We start from the raw sequence: 25,620 nt of genomic DNA, 5'->3' as shown, positions 1-25,620 counted from the left end.
GCAAGGAATGTGGAATACTCGAGTCTGCCCTCAGGCAAAACCCCTTCAACTTTGTTCATGCAATAAATGTATCCGAAATAAAAAATAATAATACAAATAATCTACTCATTATTTAGGGGCCTCATGAACAGAACCCTTGTGACTTGACAGCAACTTCACAAATTCTCTAAGATGTTTGGGTGGACACTTGGCCCGCTGCGACCTTCTAAGGCCAGGAGAGATTGCCTGGCCCACCTGCTTGCCTACTAGGTGAGGCAGGCCAGGTTGTTGCTGCCTTAAATCTCCAGGCGATCCCGGTGAGGGTGCCTGGCCTACCTGCTCGCCTACCAGGCTAGGCAGGCCAGGGCTTTGCTGCCCCAAATACCCAGTTGACCCACCCATCTGCTGGCTGGCTGGACCCTCTAAGTCCAAGCAAGCATACCTTGGAGGGGTGGAAGTCCCCAGGTCCACAATGGACTCTTCTTGGGAACACTGTTCCTCGAACCCAAGACCAGCAGATGGAGAGTGCTGGGTAGCGGAAGTGCCCCAGTACTCTGTAGCCCCCAAGCACATGCCCAAGGTGCCAGTGTCAGGAGTCGCCTCCATGGCAACCCCCCTTGCTGGTGACCTCCTTTTGGGAGCAATTACAGAATTTGGCAAGCACCCCTGCTGGAATTCTTTTTCTCTTGCTGCTTGTGATTTGTGTGGATACCCCTGGTCAGTCTCCCTGTCTGAAGCATCATCTGACATATATGAATACTGTGGATACCCCCAGTGTGACTCCCTGTCTGGAGTAATTATGGATGTGTGGGATGATCCCCTATCCGGTGAATTCCTGTTAGAAGCACTTGTGGAACCTTGGGATGAATCCCAAATAGCCTCAGTAGCAGCTAGTGATGGCCTGTTAAGCCTGTGAAACTGAGCCTCAGAATGCATGTTATGGTCCTCCCCCCCCCCAGAGCAGAGCCAGAAGCGGAAGGATAAAAGTCCAGTCTCCAACGCAGTTGGTCTATGTGTCTGCGAAGAACGCAGCCGTCTCCCAAGGCAACTTCCTATGACAACAGCCCAGAGACCTTGCAGACCACAGCTGTGACCCAGAGATGACCAGGCCCATAGTTTCATGCCCAGACCAGATCGGCCATTTGGAGTCTCCTAGATGCCCGCGGTTGTGACACTTGTGAGGCCACCCGGTCAGGGTGCAACCTGTCCAGTTTAGTGATGAGGCGGCTACCCCAGCGGAGTTCAACAGGGCTCTACCCTGTGGCAGTGCATAGTGTGGTGTGCAAGAAGGAAATCTGCTAACCTGTGATGCCAGTTACCATAAGTCAGTTTCTTGAGAGCATCTTTGGTAGTTCGCACCATCCTCTCTGCCATTCCGTTGGAGGATGGATGGAAGGGAGCCGAAGTTGCATGGTGGATCAGGTTGCCCTGAAGAAAAGCCTGGAACTCAGAAGAGGTAAATTGAGAGCCATTATCTGAAACCAGAATATCTGGAAGACCGTGTGATGCAAAAATTCCTCTCAACACCTGGATGGTCCTGGCAGTAGTAGTGAGGAAACAGGAACAACCTCTAGCCACTTGGAATGGCTATCAACAACAACCAGGAAGAATTGCCCCTGAAAGGGCCCAGTGTAATCTATATGCACCTTAGACCATGGGGTTTGAGTTTCCTCCCACCTATGAACTGGGGCCTGAGGCATTTCAGGCTGAGTCTGTTGGCATACTTGGCACCCATGCACCTGGGCCTCGATGGCTTTATCAAGTCCAGGCCACCAAAGATGGCTGCGCGCAAGCACTTTCATCCTGACTATACCAGGATGTCCCTCATGCAGAGAGATCAAGATTCTAGACCTCAATGAGGCTGGGATCACTACCCTGCTACCTCATAACAGGCAACCCTTGAAAGTGGAAAATTCATGCTTCTTGAGCCAGAAGCTTTGGAACTCAGTATCTGGGCATTTGTCAGGCCCTCCTGACAACACCCATGTCAGCACACGTGTAAGCGTGTGATCAGTGGCAGTTTCTGCAGCCACATCCCTAACATTGAGAGGAGACTCAGACAACTCCTGAATGGACAGAATATTAATGGCTGGAGCAAGATCTAGCTCCACTTGATTCAGGGGTAATCTGCTCAGGCTATCGGCATGACCCACTTCTTTTCCTGGTTTGTGAACTAATGTATAGTCATATTCTAACAGGAAAATGGACCATCTCAGCATACAAGGAGAAATGCTAGTGGTAAGCAAACCCAGCAGAGGCTTATGGTCAGTATAGTCTGTGAAATGGCGGCCATATAAGAAATCATGAAATTTCTTAATGCCAGCCACTATGGCCAAGGCTTCTCTGTTAATTGGAGCATAATTTCTCTCTGCAGAAGACAGAGTCCTTGAATAACAGGCCACAGGGACCTGTGTCCCATCAGCCTTCAGATGACTGAGTACAGCTCCAACCCCATAAGGGGATGCATCACATGCGATGCAAACAGACAGTTGCTCATTGAAATGCGTTAAAACAGCATTAGAAGTGAGCAAGGCCTTAACCTCATTGAAACTCTTGTCATGGACTTTACTCCACTGCCAAGGAGTCTGCTTGTCTAAGAGCCTGTGTAATGGCTCTGTCACTGCAGCTTTATGTGGGAGAAAAGCATGGTAAAAATTTAATAGCCCCAAGAAAGCTTGCAGCTCACTCCTAGACTTAGGGCTTGAGGCCTGCTGGATAGCTTGCGATTTAGTTTCAGCAGGTGAATGCCTTGAGCATCAATCCTGAATCCTAAAAAGTCAGTAGAAGTGGCTGCTATCTTACATTTAGCCTTCTTTAGTTTAAGGCCTGCTTTTCGAAAACGAAGCAAGACAGCCCTTAATCTCTCTGCTAAATTTTGAGATGACTCCCCAGCAATGAGGACATCATCAAAGTAGGGACAGACCCTACTGTGCTCTCCATGACACTTTGGAATATGCCAGGGGCTACATTTACCCCAAATTGCAGTCTCTTGACCTTGAAGGCCCCCCTGTGAGTTACAATAGTCTGGGCCTCTGCGAATGCCTCATCAACAAGTAGCTGTTGATAGGCCTGTGCCAGGTCAAGCTTTGCAAAAATGCGCCCCCCCTTTAGGGAGGCCAGAATATGACTTGCCACAGGCACTGGATAAGCATGCTGTTGCAGCGCCTTATTCAGTGTGCACTTGTAGTCTGCACATATACATATGTCCCCATTAGTCTTTAGAGGCATTACTATGGGGGTTTCCCATGGACTTGAATCCACAGGTTCTAGAATGCCCTGCTGGAGCAATTTGTCCAGCTCAGCATCAATCTTGCCTTTGAGGGCAAAAGGTACCCTCCTAGGCTTAACCCTGATGGGCGTGATGGTTGGATCTAACCATTATGAAATTGGAGGCCCCTTGTAGGATCCTAGCTCTGAACTAAACACATCTACAAACTCCTTGCAGACTTCTGCAAGGCTCAGCGTTTGCAAATGGTGCAGCCCAGTTACCTGGATTCCCAGAGCCTCAAACCAATCGAGTCCAATAAGACTTGTACGTTCATCCCCAACAACCACATCTAGGGGACCTTCAAAATCCTTATGCTGTACTCTAAGGGTGGCCTCCCCCTTAACACACACCGTAGAATTCTGAAAATCTGTAAGTATTAGATTGGATGGCCTGAGTTTAACTCAAGAGAACCCCTTGCAGCCTTAAGTTAATGGAAAGCTTCTTCTTAAGGGGCTTATGTGTCCCTGTCTTTAAAATACTCCTGCGCGATGCACAGAAACCCACCCTATGTTGGCTGGGAACCCTGGTATCTTTCAGATGCAATTCTTCATGAGGTTGGACCTTCTGGCGACCCAAACAGATGGATGCGATGTGGCCTTGCCTGCCACACTCTCTGAAAATGGTAGAGTGGAACCTGCAGTCAGCTTGCTGGTGGTGTCCTCCGCACCCAAAACATTGAAGAGATGCTGGGGCCTTGTCTGGACGTTCCTTCTGCATCCTTTCAGCTGGCTAGTGAAGTCTTTCCACCTCTTCTTCAGGATCCACTTCCGATCCTTCTCGAGCGTCTTCTTGATGGACGGTAGCTGTCTCTGGAGGGCTCCTGGTGGACCGTAGGGTCTTCACTGCCCCACCTGCTGCTTCCTCAGCTGTCACCTCTAGTAGCGCATCTTGGAAAGAGACATCTTCTTTTGCAAAAATCTTCTGCTGTAAGTCTCTGTTCCTTAAATCATATATGAAGCAATCTTGCAGCCTTTCTTCCAGATCCTTGAACTCACAAGGTCTGGCTGTTCGCCTTAAGACCACAATAAAATCCGTAGCAGATTCACCCGCCCTCTGGTCTCTCTGCTCGAATGCGTGCCTCCAAGCAATAACAGATAACTTTGGCTGGAAGTGTTCCTTTAACATTTTATTCAAATCAGTATATGTTACTGACTCCAGAGGTGCAGGGGCCACCAGTTTCTCTGCAATTTCAAAAGCTTCCTGTCCACAGACACACAAAAGAGTTGCAGCCTTCAAGCTATTTTCTCTAATTTGATTTACTCTGAAGTAATTCTCCACTCTTGCAATGTAGGAATTCCATTTCTCTGGATGTGAGACATCAAAATCAGACAAACGGCCAATCTTCGCCATCATACTTCTACTACCTTCACCACTCGCTCCTCTGCAAACTTCTGTTTGGGGAAAGAGTCCTTTAGCCGAGCTCACCCTCCAGCGACGCTATACTGGCAGGCTGGGACGCTGATTCAGATGCCGTCTTCCCTCTTCAGGACTTCCTGGGTAAGTCCTTAAAACTTTCTCTTCAGTTTGCAAAGGATCCCACCTTCATCGCCAGTGTTAAGTACTTTGTTCGCGTGCGAATGATGAATACTCATGGCGAAGTTAAACAGCAGTTTATTGTTCTTCCAACAACACCCGAACCAACGGCAAAAGGCACACAGGCCTCTTTAAGTGTCCAGAGACCCGGACAATGGCAAACAAAGTAACAAAGCATTTTCACGCCTTGCGCATGCGCACAAGGCCGGTGCCGCCCATTCTGGTCCCAGGCAGCTTTTGGAATGCCCGGGACCAATGCAATGTCCTGAACCTGCTTTTGCAGGCTCAGGACACAACAGTTTTATCTGTTTCATAGGATTCTTTTAAAATGGAGAGTGATTTGGTCATGGCAATCTAACTTCCTTGGAGAAAGATTAGAAATCGAGTGCAAAAGAATTGAATAAAATCAAAACTGAATATGAAAATCTAAAGTAATTTAGTGATTCATATATTAGGAAATATGAGAATTTGTGGGTACATACAATAGCAAAGGAGAAGGAAAAACAACAATTAGTCTTAAGAGAAAACTTTCACTTGATTTCTGTTTGATTTAGGGCTTAATGTGAAGAATTTCCATGAAAATTCTGATCCTGATATTTCACACAGTGGTCAAAGTTTGATTTGCCATCTTAAACGCTAACATTGAAAGGATGGAGGTAGGAGTGGGAGTGAAATACTAAATAAAAGAACTGTACATCTCTTCTCCCATTCTGAAATTGGCATTAGAGGCAGAGCAGATCATTGACAACATAGGGATGTTTTACTGTCTGTGTTTGCAAGGGAATTAAATTTGTGTTTAATAATTAGGGATATTCCAGGATTTTATTAAGTTCATGTTCTTTAGAAAATGAATCTAATTCACATAGGGATTAAATGCATATTGGAATTTTTTGAGATGGCAGAGCTGAACAAATTCATAAACCTTTCTTACAGTCATCAAAAAGTGACTTATAAAAGCCCATAAATTGTACTACAGGCCTCCACAATTACCTTGTATTAGTTATAACTGTTTAAGATTGTCCCAGGCAGCATTAATTGAAATTGATCATACCATTACCATCCTTATGACAATGTTCATATAGTCATTTTGACCAAATGTTGTATTGAAGAAAAGTCAGAAAGGGTTGTTATGATTAGGCCCACTTATAAATTAGATTTATAAATAAATGAATAACTTAACAACTTAATAATACTTAATGACTTGTTTTGAAATATTGTCCATATTTCACAAAATTTGCAAATTTGCTCAGTATGGGAAATAATTTAATTTTTGTTGTCAGTTGCCAAATTTGCTCTTGTAAAAAAAACTGGTGAACAAATTATATTAATGTATTTTTAGCATTAGCTAAATTATTAGCAAATTATGCAGATTTGGTCTTTATTACTTAGTTATGTTTACTTTTCAGAACAGTTAAATAAACCTTAAAATATGTATTCATATATATGTCTGTATGTGCTTCCTCTCTCCCTCCCTCCCTCCCTCCCTCCCCTCCTCTCTCTCTCTCTCTCTCTCTCACACACACACACACACACACACACACACAGTTTGCTTTTGTTTTTTCTCTCCGCTCTCTTTTCCTCACTATTTTGGTTTTTCATTTTTATCTTTGATAACTGAATTTATTTCACTTTTTTTATTCATTAAAATTGTACATTTCTTGAATAAAATAGTCTTACCTTCATTGTTAATGTACTCATCCCAGTCAAAGGTATCATTCCCAGTGAGAGTAAAATTGTCATTCAGAGTGCTGTTATCAAATGGATCCCTCCATAAGACCTCCTGAAGGGAGTCATTGGAAAAAGGTGGCCATCGAACACACTTGTGTCGCAAGTTCCCCATGAACAGTTGCAGGCCAATGAGGGCAAAGACCGCCAAACAGAACACAGTGAGGATCATCACATCAGAGAGCTTCTTCACAGATTGGATCAAAGCTCCCACAATTGTTTTTAGACCTTTTGGGGGGCAGAGTCAGAGAAGAGAGAGAACAGAAATTTCCATTTTGTTTAAAATAGATTTTCTATCAATTTCATTTTTTTAAAAAAAAATATTATTTTATGAATTATATTTGTTAGCAAAAATATTTCAAGAAGAGACATTTTTAAAATAATAGAAAGGATAGTTACATAAGCTATGTCAAGTCATTTTTGCTGTGCTTTAAATTAATTTAATTTGCATAATTCCAGATGATGACTATACAGAATGAATTCACTTTGCCTTCAGTACCATAATTATATTATTTTTTTTAAAAAAAGGCAACCAAAATTCTTCTTTTTACTATAATATTAATTACAGACTTCCCGGTCCAGTAAAGAGGTATGTCTACCTCACTCTCCTACTAGTCTAACTGATCTGTATGAAAAAGTAAAATTCCTAAATCATTTTTAGCCTTGTCATCTCTGTTATATACCTGGAATGACTGTGATAGTTTTAAGCGCTCGAAGAACACGGAATGTCCGTAGAGCAGAGACATTGCCCAAGTCTACGAACTCTGTGACATAACTAGGAAAAAAAGGGCAGAAAGCTGTTAATATAAAGACAATTTACAGAGGGAATATCAACAAGCTAGAGAGATAGAACTGGAAATAGAAAGGCAAAAAGACAACTTTTACTTAGAAAATATTATTTGTAATTCCTGTTATTAAAATAAAACAGGCAGACTTTAATGAGGCAAATAGGTCTGCTTCTATTAGATTCAGTTGGGTATATATCAGAAAGTATAAAATTTTAAAAAGTAAGGACAGTACTCTACATTAATCATTTATTTTGAAGAAATCATATAGACCTGCCTTAAGTATAACTATTCAACAAATGTAAAACAATTCAAGGATGCCTTCTTGCTTACTACAATTACAGGCTAAGGGTAACTAAACATGTGAATATCTCTTTAAACATTTATTTGCTGTTTACTTATAAATGCATATTTTGATAATATTACATTACATAATTGTCTTAATTAAGCAAAATCCAACCTATTTGGATTTTTCATTATATGAAAGTTTTTGAAATATTTTATATATATATAGCAATAAATGCAAGAACACCAGGAAATTATAAAACTATAAAAAAGTTTTAATAAATTTAAAACACCAAGCTTTCGCCGGCAATTGCCGGCATCGTCAGGGTGGTTTCCAGTCGATGGGAGAGGCTATTTATGGCTGTGGCGTTCTTTGCGCCCGGCTCATGGATCTCGTCACGGGCCCCAGTCAATCCATCTGCACTTTGATCCTAGTTTCCGTGTTACAGATCGTTGTTTTCTTGCTTTCCTTTGTACCAACATTCTCATCCTTTTTCTCCTCATCTGGTCGTGGGTTGGGGGAGCTTGCACGTTTTCGTTGTTTGTTTTCCTTATCCTCCTTCCTGTTACTCCCCATTCTCCTCCCACCTTCCCTCTTTCCATAGTCTTTGTTTGCAATTATCACCTCATTGCTTTCTCCTACATAACCAGCTTCCATTGTAGTTGTCTTATCGTGACTCCCATTCTCTGATGTTACTTCACTAACTTTCATTTTCTTGTCAATGGGGGCATTTCCAATGATACCGTCAGGGTTTGTAACATTCTTAGCCTGGCTGTCACTCCCCCCTTCGCACAAAATTCTCAATGTGGGGGTCATCCCCTCTCCGTGGCTCATACTCCTCTCCATTCCCTGAGGGTGAGTGATTGTCTTCAGGGGAAGGGAAGGGTGCGGGTTTTCCAGTTCCCGGCTTCTCATTCCCTGCCTATTACCAGGGGGAATCCCCCTTCTGAGATGTTTCCTGAGACATGCAGGAGCTGCAACGTTGGGAGCGATCTCCTCTTCACCCTCCCATGGTTCGCTCGCATTATCAAGGTGAGATCACGTTGTTAAGATGCCATCATGGATGGGGTTAATCACTGCAGTGGGCTAAGGCTAAGGCTAGGATAGAGAAGAGGAAACATCTTCTCAAGGTATGCAGACGCAACGGATATCCCATGAAATTCATCAGCCGCCATAGCCTGCCACTTAGATCCCCTGCTAGGTTTCAAATGGAAGCGCCAACACCACAAATTACCCGGGTTACTCTTCCTTATATTAGTAATGTCTCAGAGGCAACAGCTAGATTATTGGCACTCTATAATGTGAGGGTGGCACATAACCAAAATCAGATGTTACGATCCAAGGTAATGAGATCAAAAGACCCACTTCCTATCACAGAGAGGTCCGGCATCATTTATAAAATCAACTGTAAAGATTGCCCGTGAATTTTATGGGAGAGACATCCAAATCCGTTAGAACTAGGATTCATGAGCACAAATTGGCTGTGAGGAGAGGCGATCAATACTCCCAAATCGGGGCACACATGCTAGAGTCAGGACATAGGTTTGACTTTGATAATGCCCAGGTGATGGCTAATGACAACACGAAAGGGGGCCAACTCCTTAAGGAACCTTGGCTTTCAAACAATGAGTCCATCAACTGGCATATAGACTTATGTCCTGCACACATAGCGTTAAGAGCCTGGGCCAGAAACAGCCAGTCCCCCGGAAAGAAAAAGTCTAATACTACAACGTGCCTTCTGGGAGGAGAGTTGGTGGAGAGAAAGAGCCCTGGAAATGCCCGGATAGAGAACAGCTTACTATTGAGCAACTCTCCGAGTGCGGAGGCATGTGCTGACTCCCAACAAGTGGGAGCTATGAGCCTACTGCCGGTGAATCTGAGGTCTCCCCATGCCATATGAATAATTGTGTAATGACGCGGTCCCGTACCAGCACCCAGACGCGAGACAATCAAAAATGGAAGGGCTGTAATCGCTCCCACCCCCGCCAGCGGCTCCGTGATTAACCCCATCCATGATGTCATCTTAACAACGTGGTCTCACCTCGATAATGCAAGCGAACCATGGGAGGGTGAAGAGGAGATTGCTCCCAACATTGCAGCTCCTGCACGCCCCAGGAAACATCTCAGAAGGGGGATTCCCCCTGGTAATAGGCAGGGAGTGAGAAGCCAGGAACTGGAAAACCCGCACCCTTCCCTTCCCCTGAAGACAATCACTCACCCTCAGGGAATGGAGAGGAGTATGAACCATGGAGAGGGGATGACCCCCACACCGAGGATTTTGTGCAAAGGGGGGAGTGACAGCCAGGCTAAGAATGTTACAAACTCTGACGGTATCATTGGAAATGCCCCCATTGACAAGAAAATGAAAGTTAGTGAAGTAACATCAGAGAATGGGAGTCACGATAAGACAATTACAATGGAAGCTGGTTATATAGGAAAAAGCAATGAGGTGATAATTGCAAACAAAGACTATGGAAAGAGGGAAGGTGGGAGGAGAATGGAGAGTAACGGGAAGGAGAATAAGGAAAACAAACAACGAAAACGTGCAAGCTCCCCCAACCCGTGACCAGATGAGGAGAAAAAGGATGAGAATGTTGGTACAAAGGAAAGCAAGAAAACAACGATCAGTAACACGGAAACTAGGATCAAAGTGCAGATGGATTGGCTGGGGCCCGTGACGAGATCCATGAACCGGGCGCAAAGAACACCACAGCCATAAATAGCCTCTCCCATTGACTGGAAACCACCCTGACAAATGCCGGCAGTTGCCATCGAAAGCTTGGTGTTTTAAATTTATTAAAACTTTTTTATAGTTTTATAATTTCCTGGTGTTCTTGCATTTATTGCTAGCTAAACATGAGTTTATCCAGGAATCACCTTTTTATTTTTAGTATTCTTATAGTATAGTATTCTTCATATAAACATATATATATATATATATATATATATATATATATATATATATATATATATATATATATATATATATATATATATATGTCTTGGCAACGTTTTGCCGAAGTCCGTCAGCTTTGGTGTTTTCAGCTTCAGCACGAAGCTGAAAACACCAGCCTGAAGATGACGAATGGGACTTCGTCGAAACGTCGCCAAGACACTTCCAATTTTACGCGGGAGAAAACCCAAACAACCAAAGACCTATATATATACTGGAATGACATATTCAAATTTAAATTACATTTGGACTTTGTATCATTTTATAATTGCGAGTGGAAATGTAGGTTTAATTTCATACACTCTTGAATCATTTATTTTAGGTTTGGTTGCTGGTTGGAAGAATTTCAGAATTCACCTATTCCAGTGATGGTGAAACTTTTAGAGACCGAGTGCCCAAAAACTGGCCCTGCCCCCACTCCACCCCCTGCCCCACCTCTGCTCTGCCCCCCATCCCCTGCCCCGCCTGCCCACAGGACCACTCACCGCCTCCAAGGCCTGCCACATCACCCAGGCAGCCCAGTAGTGCTATGGCAGCCACAACCTCTGCCCGCGCCCTGCAGCATCAACTGCAGAATGGGATGTGAGGGCAGAGTCTAGTCTACACTGCCTAGCTGCCATGTCCTTGGCTGCACTGCTCCGTGTGGGCCACACTCGAGGGTGACTCTCCTTCAGGGGGGCTGCTGGAGAGGAGGGGGTCGCAGGGCGAGGCAAGGCTGGGGCAATGGCATGTGTGCCCACAGAAGGGACTCTGAGTGCCGCCTCTGGCACCCATGCCATAGGTTCACCACCACTGACCTATTTAGGTTCAATTTGAAAATTAATAAAAATTTCCTTTGTAATTAAAAACTCTAAGGGAACAAACAAGTTTCAAAGTTATAAAAGCAAAATACTATAAAATCAGGGACTATTAAAAAATGGCATGAATTAAGCTAAATAAAGTTATCTTAGTCAATTCTGCTTGAACTCAGAGAAATAGGATATACTTCCTTGAAAAAATACACTTTGGGGATGGAGTTAAGTGTTGTGGTTTCATGGATTGCTATCTCCCTACAGTATAACAAGGAATTATTTTTTCCATTCAATTTCCCATAGCTGATTTTCATAATACACTTGCAGAATGCAACATACGCCATGACGATGACACTGAAATCCAGCCAATTCCAAGGATCTCGCAGGAATGTAAAGCTGTCAATACAGAATCCCCGAGCAAGTACCTTGATCATAGCTTCAAAAGTATAAATGCCAGTAAAGGTATATCTGTGAACAAGCAAGCATTGATTTTTTTAAGGTGACAAAATAAAATTCCAGCTTTAATAAAAGCAGCAAAAATAGGATAAAATTACAAATAATTTACAGCAGAAGAAAGTTGGTTGATATTTATTTCCTAGATGTAATTCCACTTCACAGTTAAAATTTCAGTTTTGAAAGCCTTCTAACTTGTAACTATTCAACTATCAAACCTAAAGAATTTCTATAAAAAATGGACAAAGTAGGACTTCATGACTTTCTGCTATACACTTTTCTACAAGCAATAGAGACAGCAGAAATTTAGAGGTAAATAATAATAATAATATTGTGCGATGATCAATAATAATAATAATAATAATAATATAATATAATAATAATAATAATAACAAGAAGAAGAAGAAGAAGAAGAAGAAGAAGAAGAAGAAGAAGAAGAAGAAGAAGAAGAAGAAGAAGAAGAAGAAGAAGAAGAAGAAGAAGAAGAAGAAGAAGAAGAAGAAGAAGAAGAAGAAGAAGAAGAAGAAGAAGAAGAAGAAGAAGTAGTAGTAGTAGTTGTTGGAAGGGACCTTGTATGTCATCTAGTCCAGGGCTTTTCAACCTTTTCACCCATTGTACCACTTTTAGGATATGGCAATATCCGAGTACCACCAGTCGCCTAGCAAGGTGTCAAAAACTTGATAACCAAAAAAAAGGAAAAAAGTGATAAAGTACAGTAAAGTATGAGGTTTTCATTGTTGTGAGCATTTCTGTTGAGGATTGGCAGCGGGGGTGGAGTGGGGGTGTTTGGTTTTTATTCCCCTCGTCTGCTGAGTGGCTGCAGCAGGTTTTGGTCACTTCACATGACCATGGGACACTGTGACCATCATAAATATGAATCAGTTGCCAAGCATCTGAATGTAAATCACAAGACCCTGGAGATGCTGCAACATTCCAGCTGATCGGCACTTCTTCTGGGCTCAGCACAAGGACCAGGATCAGCGCTAAGCTCCAGCTGGAGCCTGCCACTATCCTGGTGCTTCCACTGAGCCCTTACAATCCCGAAGTGCTGATCCTGGCGCTTCCGCTGAGCCCTGACAGCCCTGCAGCTCCAGCCATCTCTCATTCAGGCTTGTGCGGTGCTGCCACCGGTTCAGCTCATTCCCCTCCCCCGCTACCACTTTTCTAGGATGGTCGCGTACCACCTGCCAGGTGCCAATGTACCACAAATGGTACCCGCACCACTGGTTGAGAAGCCCTGATCTAATCCAACCCGCTGCTCAGGCAGGAAACCCTATACCATTTCGGACAAATGGCTGTCCAGTCTCCAGTGTTGGGGCATTTTTTTTGAACTGGTTAAAATAGAGATAATCAGCAAAATAGATGCCTTAGGCTTTCTTCATACATTTAGCTTACTGAACTATCCACCCCAAAAAAGGCCTATAGAGGGCCAAAAATATTTATCCTACCTCCCCTGCTATCAGAAAGTGCATCAGAAACACGTTGCACAAACACTGAGAAACTGATGCTACATATGTACACTCTCCTTTGCAACACTATTTTAATTATATTGATAATATATTTTAAAATATTAATAAGATGTTGAATTAATAGATAAAATATAGAAAACTGGAGAGCCACTTGAAGCATTGAAAAAGTAGTGAATCTGATGCTGAAATCTGCATTCAATTGTATAGCACACACATTTCATCAAGATAGTTTAGTTTATCATTAAAAATACACTGAGAGCCTTTACAAAAGATTGTATTTGCATCCTTTCCAAGAACATGGCCCTTTTTCCAACACTCTGTCAAGATTAATCTTTCATAAAGATAGAAAGATATTCTAGGCTTGAAAGAAAATCTGCCTTATCGTCTTTTCTCTCATATGCAAACTGTGTTCAGATACTGGGTATCTGAAATATGGGTAAATGTTGGTAAAAGTTAAGGTGATTAGAATTCAAATCACATGGGTTTTACTTTCTCTTGTGAATTCTTGCCCTTCTGGATTAGTATTCTTCTTCACCCATTCTAAGCAGTAAGGACTAGGCATTAAATCATTAAAGATGGAAAGGAAAAAAGAGAATACTTACTCCACATCCTTGGCCCATATTGGAGGGTCACTCATAGTCATGAAGACACAATTGGCTAAGATGGTTATCATGATAAACATACTGAATAATTTGAATACAAAGTCAAGGAAATGCCTCAAACCTCTACTGAAAATACCCCTTCCCCACAAAATACTTATATCTTAAGAACTACACACACAGTAGTAGCAGTTTCGTCAGAGTCCAAAAAGTCACAGTTCAACTAATTAAACTAAAGCTATAAACAAAGCTTTGGGCATGTGCTTTTTAAAAAAATTGAACATTTCTGATAGTAATCAGCTTTTCAAATTAAAGAAAAGTTGTTTAGAAATATAGTTCAAGGCTATGTTCAATGAAAAAAAAACTTTAGCATGTTATTTGAATTCCCATCTTGCTTTCCCTGATAGCTGGACATAGCAGAATCCCAAAATACAACTGTCTTTTGTAATGTTATAGAGGATGATGGGGGCAACTGTTAAGTTATTAGTAACCCTAAAAATATAACTACCTTGTAAAATGTGAGCCAACAAATTGGGAGAAATGGTATAGGAATATGAGATTAAAATGGTGGGGGATTAAGCTGGTATTCAATGTTGGATAAGGAAATGACATGACAAAGTGAATATTAAAATAAATCCTTGTCATTTATAGACATAAAATGTATTGACAGCCTGTTCTATATACAGAGAGATGTCAGAGGGAGGGTCAGGATAGGAGCTCATATAGATATAAACACAGACAATACTTAAAACCAGGGTGGGGAACTATGGCCCCTTAATGACTTGTGGACTTCAACTCCTAGAATTCCTGAACCAGCCATGCTGGTTGGGATTGAAATCCACAAGTCATAAAAGGGCCATAGTTCTCCAACTCTGTCTTAAATAAATAGAGGGAATTTATTCTAACTACTAGGATACCTACAAAAATGTAATAGCTTGAGCTAAATATACAAGAGAAAATATATTTATCAAATGTAGTAGGTATATTAAATGTGTGGGGAGGAGTGTATGTGCATGCGCATATGTGTTCATACTTCTTAATTCTCAATTTCTCAATTCTTCCTTACTTTGTTTTGTGCTTATTTTGGCTTTTTTTTTTTACTTTTTTATCTCAATAGCTCATAATGGAATATCTGTGGGTTCTCCTGGATGTCAAACTACAAAACAAAACCTTTAAGCCTTTAACTCATAAGACTTACTGTCAGATATTTAAAATTCCTTAACTAGGACATACTCTGATCTCTTGATCTCTTCATGTGTTGACAAACTGCTCCAATATGTACTCCCAGGTTTTCCTCCTCATCCAGGATTGAATCATTGGGCTTGCAAGTTATACTTCACTTGTTTACCATGTGACATTTTATTCAGCAGCATGTTCTGCAAAATCTGTTATAACACCACTATCCCACGCACATATACCTTCCTCTGCTTTCCCTTTTTATATCTTATATACAGGTCATATATATGCCACTTTATGGGTACCTTATTTTCCCCCTTTTTGTGTACATTCTTATGATTATCTGTTGAGTCATCTACTTTTCCTAAAAAAAAACCTCATAACCTTGGCAACTGCTTTCCTTCAATTAGGTACTTGAACCTACCACAGCAGAGAACAGATCCAAACTACAACTTCCAACAAATCTAGCCAGCTTCGTCAGTAGTTAAGGTTGGTCACAGATATCCCATATTTTACTGACCAGAAGTCCCCAAAACCGCCACCCAGTGTGGAACCACTCCATATCCAGCTCAAGCATTGTGTAGGATATGAATGTATAAGCACTTTGATAGCACAATTCCGGATAAGGTGGAATGGATCCAACATGTAGAGAGCTGGAGTGGCAGTAAACCGGAATATGGTTTTTCCTTTGTTGAGGATGATGTATGTCTGAAGAAAAAAAGAAAAATATTAATCGGGGCAAAGTGACATTATCTCTACTATTAAAGTGATTCAGCTCAGAAGAGCAATAATAATAAACAATTATTGCTCTTAATTATATAATATCAAATCATCTGTAGCTGAACAAAAAAATAACAAGTTTGATTTAGAGGGCTGAAAAGGTTCTTGCTGGTTGTGCAGATTGTCAGCTGATTTTCTTGTTAAATGATGACCCATAATATTGACATTGACTCCAGCACAATATCATTTTCAATCACCTTTCCTACAAAATTAAATTTTATAAGAGATCACCAAGCAGATGACAACACTGGATATTATACATTCAGAAAAATTAAATCATGATGATTCGTTTTGTAATGAAATGTCTTTAATATGCTGCAGTGGAAATTTCTGAAACTATGTATATTACAAATGAAATGTTCTCATTATCTATAGAAATTGCTTTTATATATTAATGATATCCCTTATTGATAATTATGTATATTGTGTATGAACATCTATTAATATTGTGCAACATTTTGGTAATGTACTGGTCTGAGGTTTAACACTGCTAAATGCATCTACTAGATTATAGATGGTGGAACATCTAAGAAATAATAATTAGATGTAGAATCTTATCTAATAAACAGCCATGAATAATTAGCAGTAACATTAGCAGGATATAGGATAGTAAAATACAGAAAAATATTACTGATATGATCAAAGTATGCCACCAGTATTTAGCCATTGTAAATGGAAGCATGTAGTCTGAAACATGTATTCGCAGTGGCATATTAGAGTAGTAAGTTAGAAATACATTCATACCCCCAAATGAGATAAAACTGCAGACTGTTCAAAGCCTTTTGAAACAGAACCATTTGAAGTAAAGTGGTATAAAAATATTGGTAACAAATAAACCTATTATTAGTGACAATATAAAAATAATAGTAACATGGAAAGTTATCAGGTTATTTAATTAATTTATAAACTTATAAACATCCTAAAGGTTCATATGTGTAATGTTTCTTTGGAAATTTGCATTCAATTGTTTTTTAACTCTTGCTTGAATTCTTTTAAATACCTGAAAATAATTAACTTGAAATACTTTATCATTTGTAGATATAAACATGTTATTTAAAAAATCTGGGGGGGGGATAGAATTGCAGAACTGTCGAACTGTTTTGTCTAACTTTCTGTACTATGGAGGAAAATCAAACTTATTCTCAAGAAGTGTGTCAAAGGTTCTGACTAATGAAGCACTTCAAAGAACTTTCAGGCATGTTTCCTAAAGTCTTTATTACAGAGCTACAAATTGCCGGTCACCATCATGGACGTTGTGATGCCAGAATCTGACTTCCTCTCGCTGGCATCAATCTTTTCTTGCTAAACCCCTCCCTTATCTTGCAGTCACAAGTCACATTATCCAATTAGTGTGAAGGTCAAAAGTTTACTTCCTCTTTCTTTCCCGGGCTTTTCCCCCCCCCCACTCTAAGCTATGTATTAACCCAGTAAATACCAGACAGTTTTGCATATTGTCAAAGCAAGAATATACAGTATTTGCAGCATTGACAAAGTGGCTGTCCTGCTTCTCCAAAGAGGGAAAATCCACAAGTATCATAGTTAGACTGTTCCCCTATTTTATCTGCAGTGTGTTCTTATATTTAAGTGAAATCTAAATATCTGCAACCTGCACCTGTTTTTTTGGTCCTGGTTACTGTGGCAATAGAAAGTTGCTCCTGACTTTTTTCCCTGTATAGCAATCTTTGATGTGCTTGAACAATGATATCATGCCTTCCTTCAATTTCCTTTACTCCAAAATAAATATCTTTACTTCCTTCTTACTATCCTTAAGTCCCTATATCAACTCTATCACCCTCTTCTGAACTTGGGCCCTTCCTGTCATTCAGCTTTATTAGAGGACATATATTTTGAATTCAATACCTTTGTGGAACATTTAAAAAGAAACACTACCATATGGGCCCTGGTAGAAATTTATATTTATGTGATAGTATCAGTTTGGCTCCATTTTTAGCCATATCTCTATTGCTGTATTAAAAACTACGAGGCACAACTGGGAGATATTGAGATGGCAGTATCATTTAATTCTAAAATCATATAATAAATTTTCATTCTGGATAATATCTGTCTGAAATAAAGATAAATCCTTTGTTTTTAATTTTGAATCCTGAACAAGTAGGGTATTAATCATTTAAGTCAGTTGATTGCCAAATCAACTTTTTAAATCATTTGAGTTATTACAAGAAGAATTTCAATCAGTACATTCAATTAAAATATTTCTTGATTTTGTAATCTGATCTAGGCATTTTCCCAGAGTTTTATACTTCTGTCAGTTTTCTTATGATCTTAAAAGACTAATTTGACAAAAATATACCAAAGAATGTTTAAAAAAAATAATTGTCAACTTAATTTTGTTTGAATGCAAAATGGTGAGGAGACATTTACTCATATGATCTGAACTAGTTCCACTCTTGCTTATTTTGATTTAAATGCTTTGAAATATCAATGCAGTTTATAATTTGAGAACATCAAAAAGAGGGTACTCTTGATTATGTGCAAGATAGTGCAACCCCAGATGTACAATCTTGGATTGCTGATTTTTGTTCATTTTGGCTTTATAAAGTAATTGCAATAATATACAGGTAGTCCTCGTCTTACAACAATTGAGTCCAAAATTTCTGTTGCTAAGCAAGACCGTTGCTAAGTGAGTTTCGACTCATTTTATAATCTTTCTTGTCACAGTTGTTAAGTGAATCACTGCAGTTTTTAAGTTGTAACATGGTTGTCAAGTGAATCTGGTTTCTCCATTGACCTTATTTGTCAGAAGGCTGCAAAAGCTGTTTGCATGACTCCGTGACACTGCAACTGTCATAAATGTGACAATTGCCAAGCATCCAAATTTTGATCATGTGATCATAGAGATGCCGCAATATTACAAGTGTGAAAAATGGTCATAAGTTACTTTTTTCAGTGCCTTCGTAACTTCAAATAGTGACTAAACCAATGGTTTATAGGATTACCTGTAATGGAAAGATTGGTTAGAATTATGCTATGTGGTCGAGGTTTAATGATTTGCGAAAAACTAGATTGAGAAATGGCAAATCAATACTATCTGTGGAGAGGACATAAACCTATTAGGGGCTGGGACTGCTTGGCCCAATGCTTCTGTTCTGGCTACTGGATCCTTTTTATTTAATTTTACGGTCCAGGCAATTGTTCAATATTGTAGGGGTAATACTGAGCTTGACAAATGTGATATGATTAACATGAAATTTTGGATCTTCAAACATTTTAAATTTAAAATATTTATATAAATTTAAATCTATGTAAAAATCATGAGAATTTCTTAATTGCAACGTGGCAATGCTATTGAACTACATATATTAACCTTCACCATTTTCCCAGTCTGTCCTTCCCAACCAGGCTACTACTTTGTGTTGTGCGCCAGTTGCAGTCTTTCCTGGATGGGAATTCCTGCACTCTGTCATTCAAGCCCTGGTCATTCGTGTCTGGACAACTGCAGTGTACTTTACATGGGGCTATCCTTGATGAGCATTCAGAAGCTTTAGCTGGTGCAGAGTGTGGCAGCACGGGCAGTTCTTGGGTCCCCTAGGATGGCCCATGTTTTACCACAGCTACCAAGAAAACAGGCAGCTGAAAGAAACCTGAGACCAAGGAAGAACTATAACCTGAGACAAGATTCTAATGAAGATAAAAGGGAGGGAGGGAGGGCATTCACTATTCTGTTACTATATCTTTATAATAAAAGTTACATTGGACTCTATGGTTTCCTGAAGAACTGATCTCAGGGATAAATAGTCACAAAGCAGAGACTGAGGCATATACTTTGTTGTATTTTTCTTCATTATTGTGATAGGGCCATACTACCATACTACAGCCCTTCCCAAGCTTCTGCTTTCCAAATGTGTATGATTTCATGTCTTGAGATGATGACAGCTGTATTCCAATATATATATATATATATATATATATATATATATATATATATATATATATATATATATATATATATATATATAGAAAGTGTGCATCTGGGGATATAATAAATGACTCTAAAAAATGAGGAAAAGAGATGCCACCTCAGGAATGATCAGATAAAAAGCAGGAAGAGCCCCCAACTGAGTAATGGGCAGAGAAAAGAAAGATCCATCCTAATGTATCAAGCAGTAAAAACAGACAGTGGTAAATTTGTATTTTGACACTTGTAAGATTCTGTTAATGCAGCTTTACAATAAAGTAGAATTAATTCTTTACTTTATACTCTATACTTTAATTATGTTCATGTTTCCTGTCTGATCTACTTGGGAAGCTGACAAGAAAAAACTTTCATAATACCACTTCACATTGTTACTACTGAATTCTATCTTTCCCTTTAACATTTCTTACTTACTTTCTGATCTCTGTAAAATGTATCCAAGTCTTCCAGAGGAACTCCAATGAGTTCTGGAGGAGGGTCTCCGTAAATAAGCGGGAGGCTTTTTCCTTGTTCCAAGTCACTGCGGGGTTTTGGCTGCTTTTCTTCATCCTCCTCATGTTGGTTCTTCAATTTCTCAGCTTCCCGTTCTGCAATCCGTTTCTCTATAGCCTTAAGGGACTCACGGGTAAAAGGGCGGAGGCAGTCTGGACCTGGGATGTGGGGCATGGATGCCATCTTTGCATTCTGCTCTTGGATCAATTCTATGCAAAGTCAGAAAACAATGGAAAGAAGATTAATGAGAAACAAGAGAAAAAGTTGAATTTTGGTACAACAGACAGGAAACAAGTAGCAAGGCATTATGTAGGAAGAAAAAGGCTATTCATCACCTAAGAAATCAGAGTAACAGTGACTTATCACATAAGAAAATTGTGTGTGAAGTCAGTAAAGGCCATAAAGTTCGTTGAAGATGTAAACAACTGTATATTTGTGAATATTATGTTGTATTGATGCTAAATTTATGAACCAGGCCTATGTAGGGCAGTTTGGAAGAGAGACAGGGCCTCTAGTAGCAGAGGGAATTCTCCCTCCTTTAGACATGACAAAGTGAACTCTGTGGGGGAGGGGAGGTGGTGGTATGTGTCTTGCCTTCTCTAGGCAGTCAGCCTTGGAGAGAGTTTTGCACTTTGCTGTTTCTCCAGCTGTTGTGAGCCATCATAGGTAGTGTTGGGTTTCAGCAACAAGATGACTCAGGTCATTCCTCCCAAGGAAGAGAAGGAAAGGACAGAAGCAGGAGGAAAACAAGGCTAGGCTATCCTGCCATTTGACAGCCCCACCTGTGGTCCATTACCTAGGCTGCTTTCCCTCTCTCCCTTTTACTCATATCCTGCTTTACCCAGCTGCCTGTGGTCTTTCCATATCATATGTAAGTGCCTCTGTTCACAAACCATAGCTATTGAATGCCATAGTAGCCTATTAGCTAATTGTGTCCTTTCAAATCTTCCTTAGTTAAAAAGGACAGCTTCCTTTTTAAAATAGTGGAGGATAAACAATTGCTAAGCAAGTAGATGCTATGAATATTGGGCAATATTGTACAAATGGAGGCTCAAGGACACCCACCAAGTTATGGGCAGTGTCTTAGTAGCAGGGGTCCATATGCAGTTGGAAGCCAAAATAATATCACTATGAAAATTTCCTTGCTGCAGAGATTCAGACAGAAAGCAAGACCATCCCTAGGAAAAAGAATGTCAATTCAGTGACTTCAGCAGGAACAGGATTTAAGCCCTTGTTGCCACACAAACATTCAACTTTGGTCACAGTAACTAAGATCTGGAACAGAACAGCCCTGCAGCCATCTCAGGAACAAAAATAGGCAACTATTTGCCTATACAAGCAAGAATTTCCTTTTAAAGATTGCTTTTAAAATTGCTTTTAAATCATAGATTTGCCATCTCATTTTATAGTCATTTGATGTAGAAGTAATAATAAACACGATATCCAGATCCCAATGATGTATATACTCTAATCTTTTTAACCTTTCATACATGCTAACCATTTGACTTTTCACATCCATATTATGTTATTCCTCCCTATTTTCTCTTTCCAAGGCCACTGATTACACCCTCGAATTCATATCAACACACATACTCAAAATGAGGTGATAAATACAATATATCTCACTAGCTAAAACATCTTTTGATCATATCTTTTTCAAAGAGTTTTTTTTCTTGGTTTTACACTTAGGCACTCCAACTCTCAACCTATTCAAAGTTCTGCAGATATTATAAGGGAGGTCAGGTCCTTCAGCTATATCTCTTTATATATATATTCTTAACATAATATATACTATGTTTTGGGCAGCTTTGAAAATAGGAGTAAAGAGATAACCAAGTTTAAATTGTCATTCTAAAACTGTCATTTGCTAATTAATCAGGAATTATTCACCTAATAGAAAGAAAGGCTATAAGTAGATAGCTACTAAGTAGTATTGCGGCTCTCTGAGTTGAAATTCTGAAAATCTTTTGGATAGATCTTGATCATGAGTTGGACATTGCAAAATAGCATGGCATTGTATTGTTACATGAAATCTTTACAGGCACTCCTCAACTTCCGCCATTTGTTTAGTGACTGTATGAAGTTATAATGGTACTGAAAGTGACTTACAATCAGTCCTTGCACTTATGACCATCACAGCATCCACACAGATACTTGATCAAAATTTGGGAGCTTGGTAACCAGCATGTATTTACAATGTTTGCAGTAGCCTGGGATCATGTAATCACAATGGGTGACTTTCCCAGCCACCTCCTGACAAGCAAAATCAGTGAGGAAAGCCAGATTTGTTTAATGACTGTGTGACTTCCTTAACAATTGCAATGATTTGTTTGACAACTATGGCAAAAAATGTCATAAAACCAGGTGTGACTCACCTCTCTTGGCAGTGGGAATTCTAATTTTAATTATGGTCATAAGTTGAGGACCACCTGTATTAAATTCTGTTTCTAGCTGATTGGAAAAAAGTAGTGTTGAGCAGATTGGGCAACAACCATTGTTGGCTTTAATCAAGCAACCTTGGAAATATCTTTCATTGTGAACAGCATATGAGTTTCTTGTATAATTTGTATAATACAGTAAAAGTACAGTATAACCAGATCACACATCTGGGAACAATCACAGAATGATCAGTAAGGAAATCATTCAGTAAGGAAGAAAGCAAGTTTCCAAATAAGTTCAAGTATTGGGTTGAACGGCAACTCTTAAAAAGCAGACTTCCATCAAACCTAAAATGGTCCCTGTAACACAATGTGAGTTGGCTATGTCTATTTCCTGCTATGGTTCTGATGACAGACATTAAATTTCCTGCTCTGAAACTTGCACAAAGAATGTTCTTTTACTTTCTGAGATTATATGATGCCTTGAAGGAAGTTAACTTAACTCCTAACGGATGAGAATCTTATACTTAGAGGTGATACAAGAGACAGTATTAAAATACCCTTCCGGAGAACAGTTTAAAAAGTAACACCAGGACATAACCTGACTGATCTTACAAGCTTCGCATTGCAGAAGAAATTGTACTGAGATAAATACATGAGAAAAGAATGTTAAAGACACAGCACCAAGGATGCTTAATTAAGAAGCAGATACTATCAATGAATATTTTGATAGGAGCAGGCATTTAACAAAGTCAGAATTTCTATATCTTATTTCTATATCTATTCCATTTTTCCATAACATCTTAGCATCTTTGCAAAACAATCACTGCAGTTATGTAAAAGATTAGTGCAAATGATCAGAAATTAAATTTCCTGGAAATTACCAGTAATTTGAAAACAAAAAGTTCTGATAATTGATTACAGCAGCAACACTCTTGCTAGAGAAGACAGTCTGTTCACAGCTATTAATGTAACACTGAGCGTTATGGTGGGCAATATGATGAGAAGATAAGGACCTTTGTAACAGTGAAAGATCTTTGTATTTAAAGACGTACCTCATAGAGAGACACAGTGTGCTCAGATCATGTGAGTGAATATCAACTTTATATAAGATGTGCGCAAATCTTGCCCTATCTCAATTTTTCTCCAGCATAGGCCAATGCAGTGTTTTCTGGTAAATTCTGAGAATTCAATTTCATCAGTAAAAATCAAATTGCCATATATAAATATTTTTTACTCTAGTAGGTGATCAAATGTGAAAGGGGAAAGCTTTCAGTCTTCCTTCCTTCTCCATTGTTTTTCAGAAGATAGGTTAAAGATACAGAAAGATCTTGACAGACTTGAACATTGGGCTCTGTCTAACAAAATGAAATTTTTCAATTGTTGAAAAACGTAAGATTCTACATTTAGGCAAGAAAAACCAAATCACAGTTATAGAATAGGTGGTACCTGGCTCAAGAATAGTAACTGCGAGAGGAATCTTGGAGTCCTAGTGAACAATCACTTAAATATGAGCCAACAGTGTGCTGCAGCTGCCAAAAAAGCCAACACAGTTCTAGGCTGCATTAACAGAGGGATAGAATCAAGATCATATAAAGTGTTAATACACTTTATTTTTTAATGCCTTGGTAAGACTACAGTTTTGGTTGCCATGGTGTAAAAAAGATGTTGAGACTCTAGAACAGTGGTTCTCAACCTTCCTAATGCCGTGACCCTTTAATACAGTTACTCATGTTGTGGTGACCCCCAACCATAAAATTATTTTCGTTGCTAGTTCATAACTGTAATTTTGCTACTGTTTTGAATCGTAATGTAAATATCTGATATGCAGGGTGTATTTTCATTGTTACGAATTGAACATAATTAAAGCATAGTGATTAATCACAAAAACAATATAGCAATGCTCGCTGGAGAAGCTTACTCTTCCTTGCTCAAAAATGTTGGGAGGGAGGGAAGGGGAAGGAAGGAAAGAAGATTGAAGGGGAAAGGAAGGAGATGGAGAAGGAAGGAGATTGAAGGGGAAAGGAAGGAAAGAAGGAGAAAGAGATTGAAGTGGAAGGGATGGAGATGGAGATGGAAGGAAGGAAGGAAGATTGAAGGGGAAAGGAAGGAGATTGAAGGGGAAAGGAAGGAAGGAAGGAAGGAAGGAAGGAAGGAAGGAAGGAAGGAAGGAAGGAAGGAAGGAAGGAAGGAAGGAAGAAAGAAAGGAAGGAAAGAAGATTGAAGGGGAAGGAAGGAAGGAAGGGAAGAAGGAAGGAAGAAAGGAAGGAAGGAGAAAGAGATTGAAGGGGAAGGGATGGAGATGGAGATGGAGATGGAAGGAAGGAAGGAAGATTGAAGGGGAAAGGAAGGAGATTGAAGGAGGAAGGAAGGAGAGAGATTGAAGGGGAAGGGATGGAGATGGAAGGAAGGAAGGAAGGAAGGAAGGAAGGAAGGAAGGAAGGAAGATTGAAGGGGAAAGGAAGGAGATGGAGAAGGAAGGAAGATTGAAGGGAGAAGGAAGGAAGGAAGGAAGGAAGGAAGGAAGGAAGGAAGGAAGGAAGGAAGGAAGGAAGGAAGGAAGGAGAGGGAGATTGAAGGGGAAGGGATGGAGTTGGAGATGGATGGAAGGAAGGAAGATTGAAGGGAAAAGGAAGGAGATGGAGAAGGAAGGAGATTGAAGGGGGAAGGAAGGAAGGAAGGAAGGAAGGAAGGAAGGAAGGAAGGAAGGAAGGAAGGAAGGAAGGAAGGAAGGAAGGGGAGATTGAAGGGGAAGGGATGGAGTTGGAGATGGATGAAAGGAAGGAAGATTGAAGGGGAAAGGAAGGAAATGGAGAAGGAAGGAAGATTGAAGGGGAAAGGAAGGAGATTGAAGGTGGAAGGAAGGAAGGAAGGAAGGAAGGAAGGAAGGAAGGAAGGAAGGAAGGAAAGAGAGGGAGATTGAAGGGGAAGGGATGGAGCTGGAGATGGAAGGAAGGAAGCAAGGAAGATTGAAGGGGAAAGGAAGGAGATGGAGAAGGAAAGAGATTGAAGGGGGGAG

The 25,620-nt window shown here is 40.0% G+C and overlaps 1 protein-coding gene across 2 annotated transcripts in view; it reads right to left on the bottom strand.

The window, feature by feature from the left end:
- LOC120302654 (sodium channel protein type 4 subunit alpha-like) overlaps positions 1 to 25,620 on the bottom strand; it is a 160,686-nt gene that overhangs the window by 121,278 nt on the left and 13,788 nt on the right. The window contains exons 1-7 of one of the 2 annotated variants that reach the window (XM_039331423.1): positions 21,289 to 21,401; positions 20,146 to 20,432; positions 15,607 to 15,725; positions 13,845 to 13,934; positions 11,660 to 11,788; positions 7,189 to 7,280; positions 6,458 to 6,733 (exon numbers count right to left, since the gene is read on the bottom strand). In XM_039331423.1, coding sequence (XP_039187357.1) covers positions 6,458 to 6,733; positions 7,189 to 7,280; positions 11,660 to 11,788; positions 13,845 to 13,934; positions 15,607 to 15,725; positions 20,146 to 20,406 — 967 coding nt within the window. In that variant the 5' untranslated portion in view covers positions 20,407 to 20,432; positions 21,289 to 21,401. Of the gene's footprint in view, positions 1 to 6,457; positions 6,734 to 7,188; positions 7,281 to 11,659; positions 11,789 to 13,844; positions 13,935 to 15,606; positions 15,726 to 20,145; positions 20,433 to 21,288; positions 21,402 to 25,620 lie in introns of those variants that run through there. The other variant, XM_039331422.1, reaches the window with a different exon arrangement.

The sequence above is a fragment of the Crotalus tigris genome, unplaced genomic scaffold, assembly GCF_016545835.1.
Source record: "Crotalus tigris isolate CLP2741 ecotype Arizona unplaced genomic scaffold, ASM1654583v1 scf7180000024437.13266115, whole genome shotgun sequence".
NCBI classification, from domain to species: Eukaryota; Metazoa; Chordata; class Lepidosauria; order Squamata; family Viperidae; genus Crotalus; species Crotalus tigris.
The sequence above is the reverse complement of the archived record's forward strand: the minus strand, read 5'-3'. Positions and strand labels throughout refer to the sequence as shown.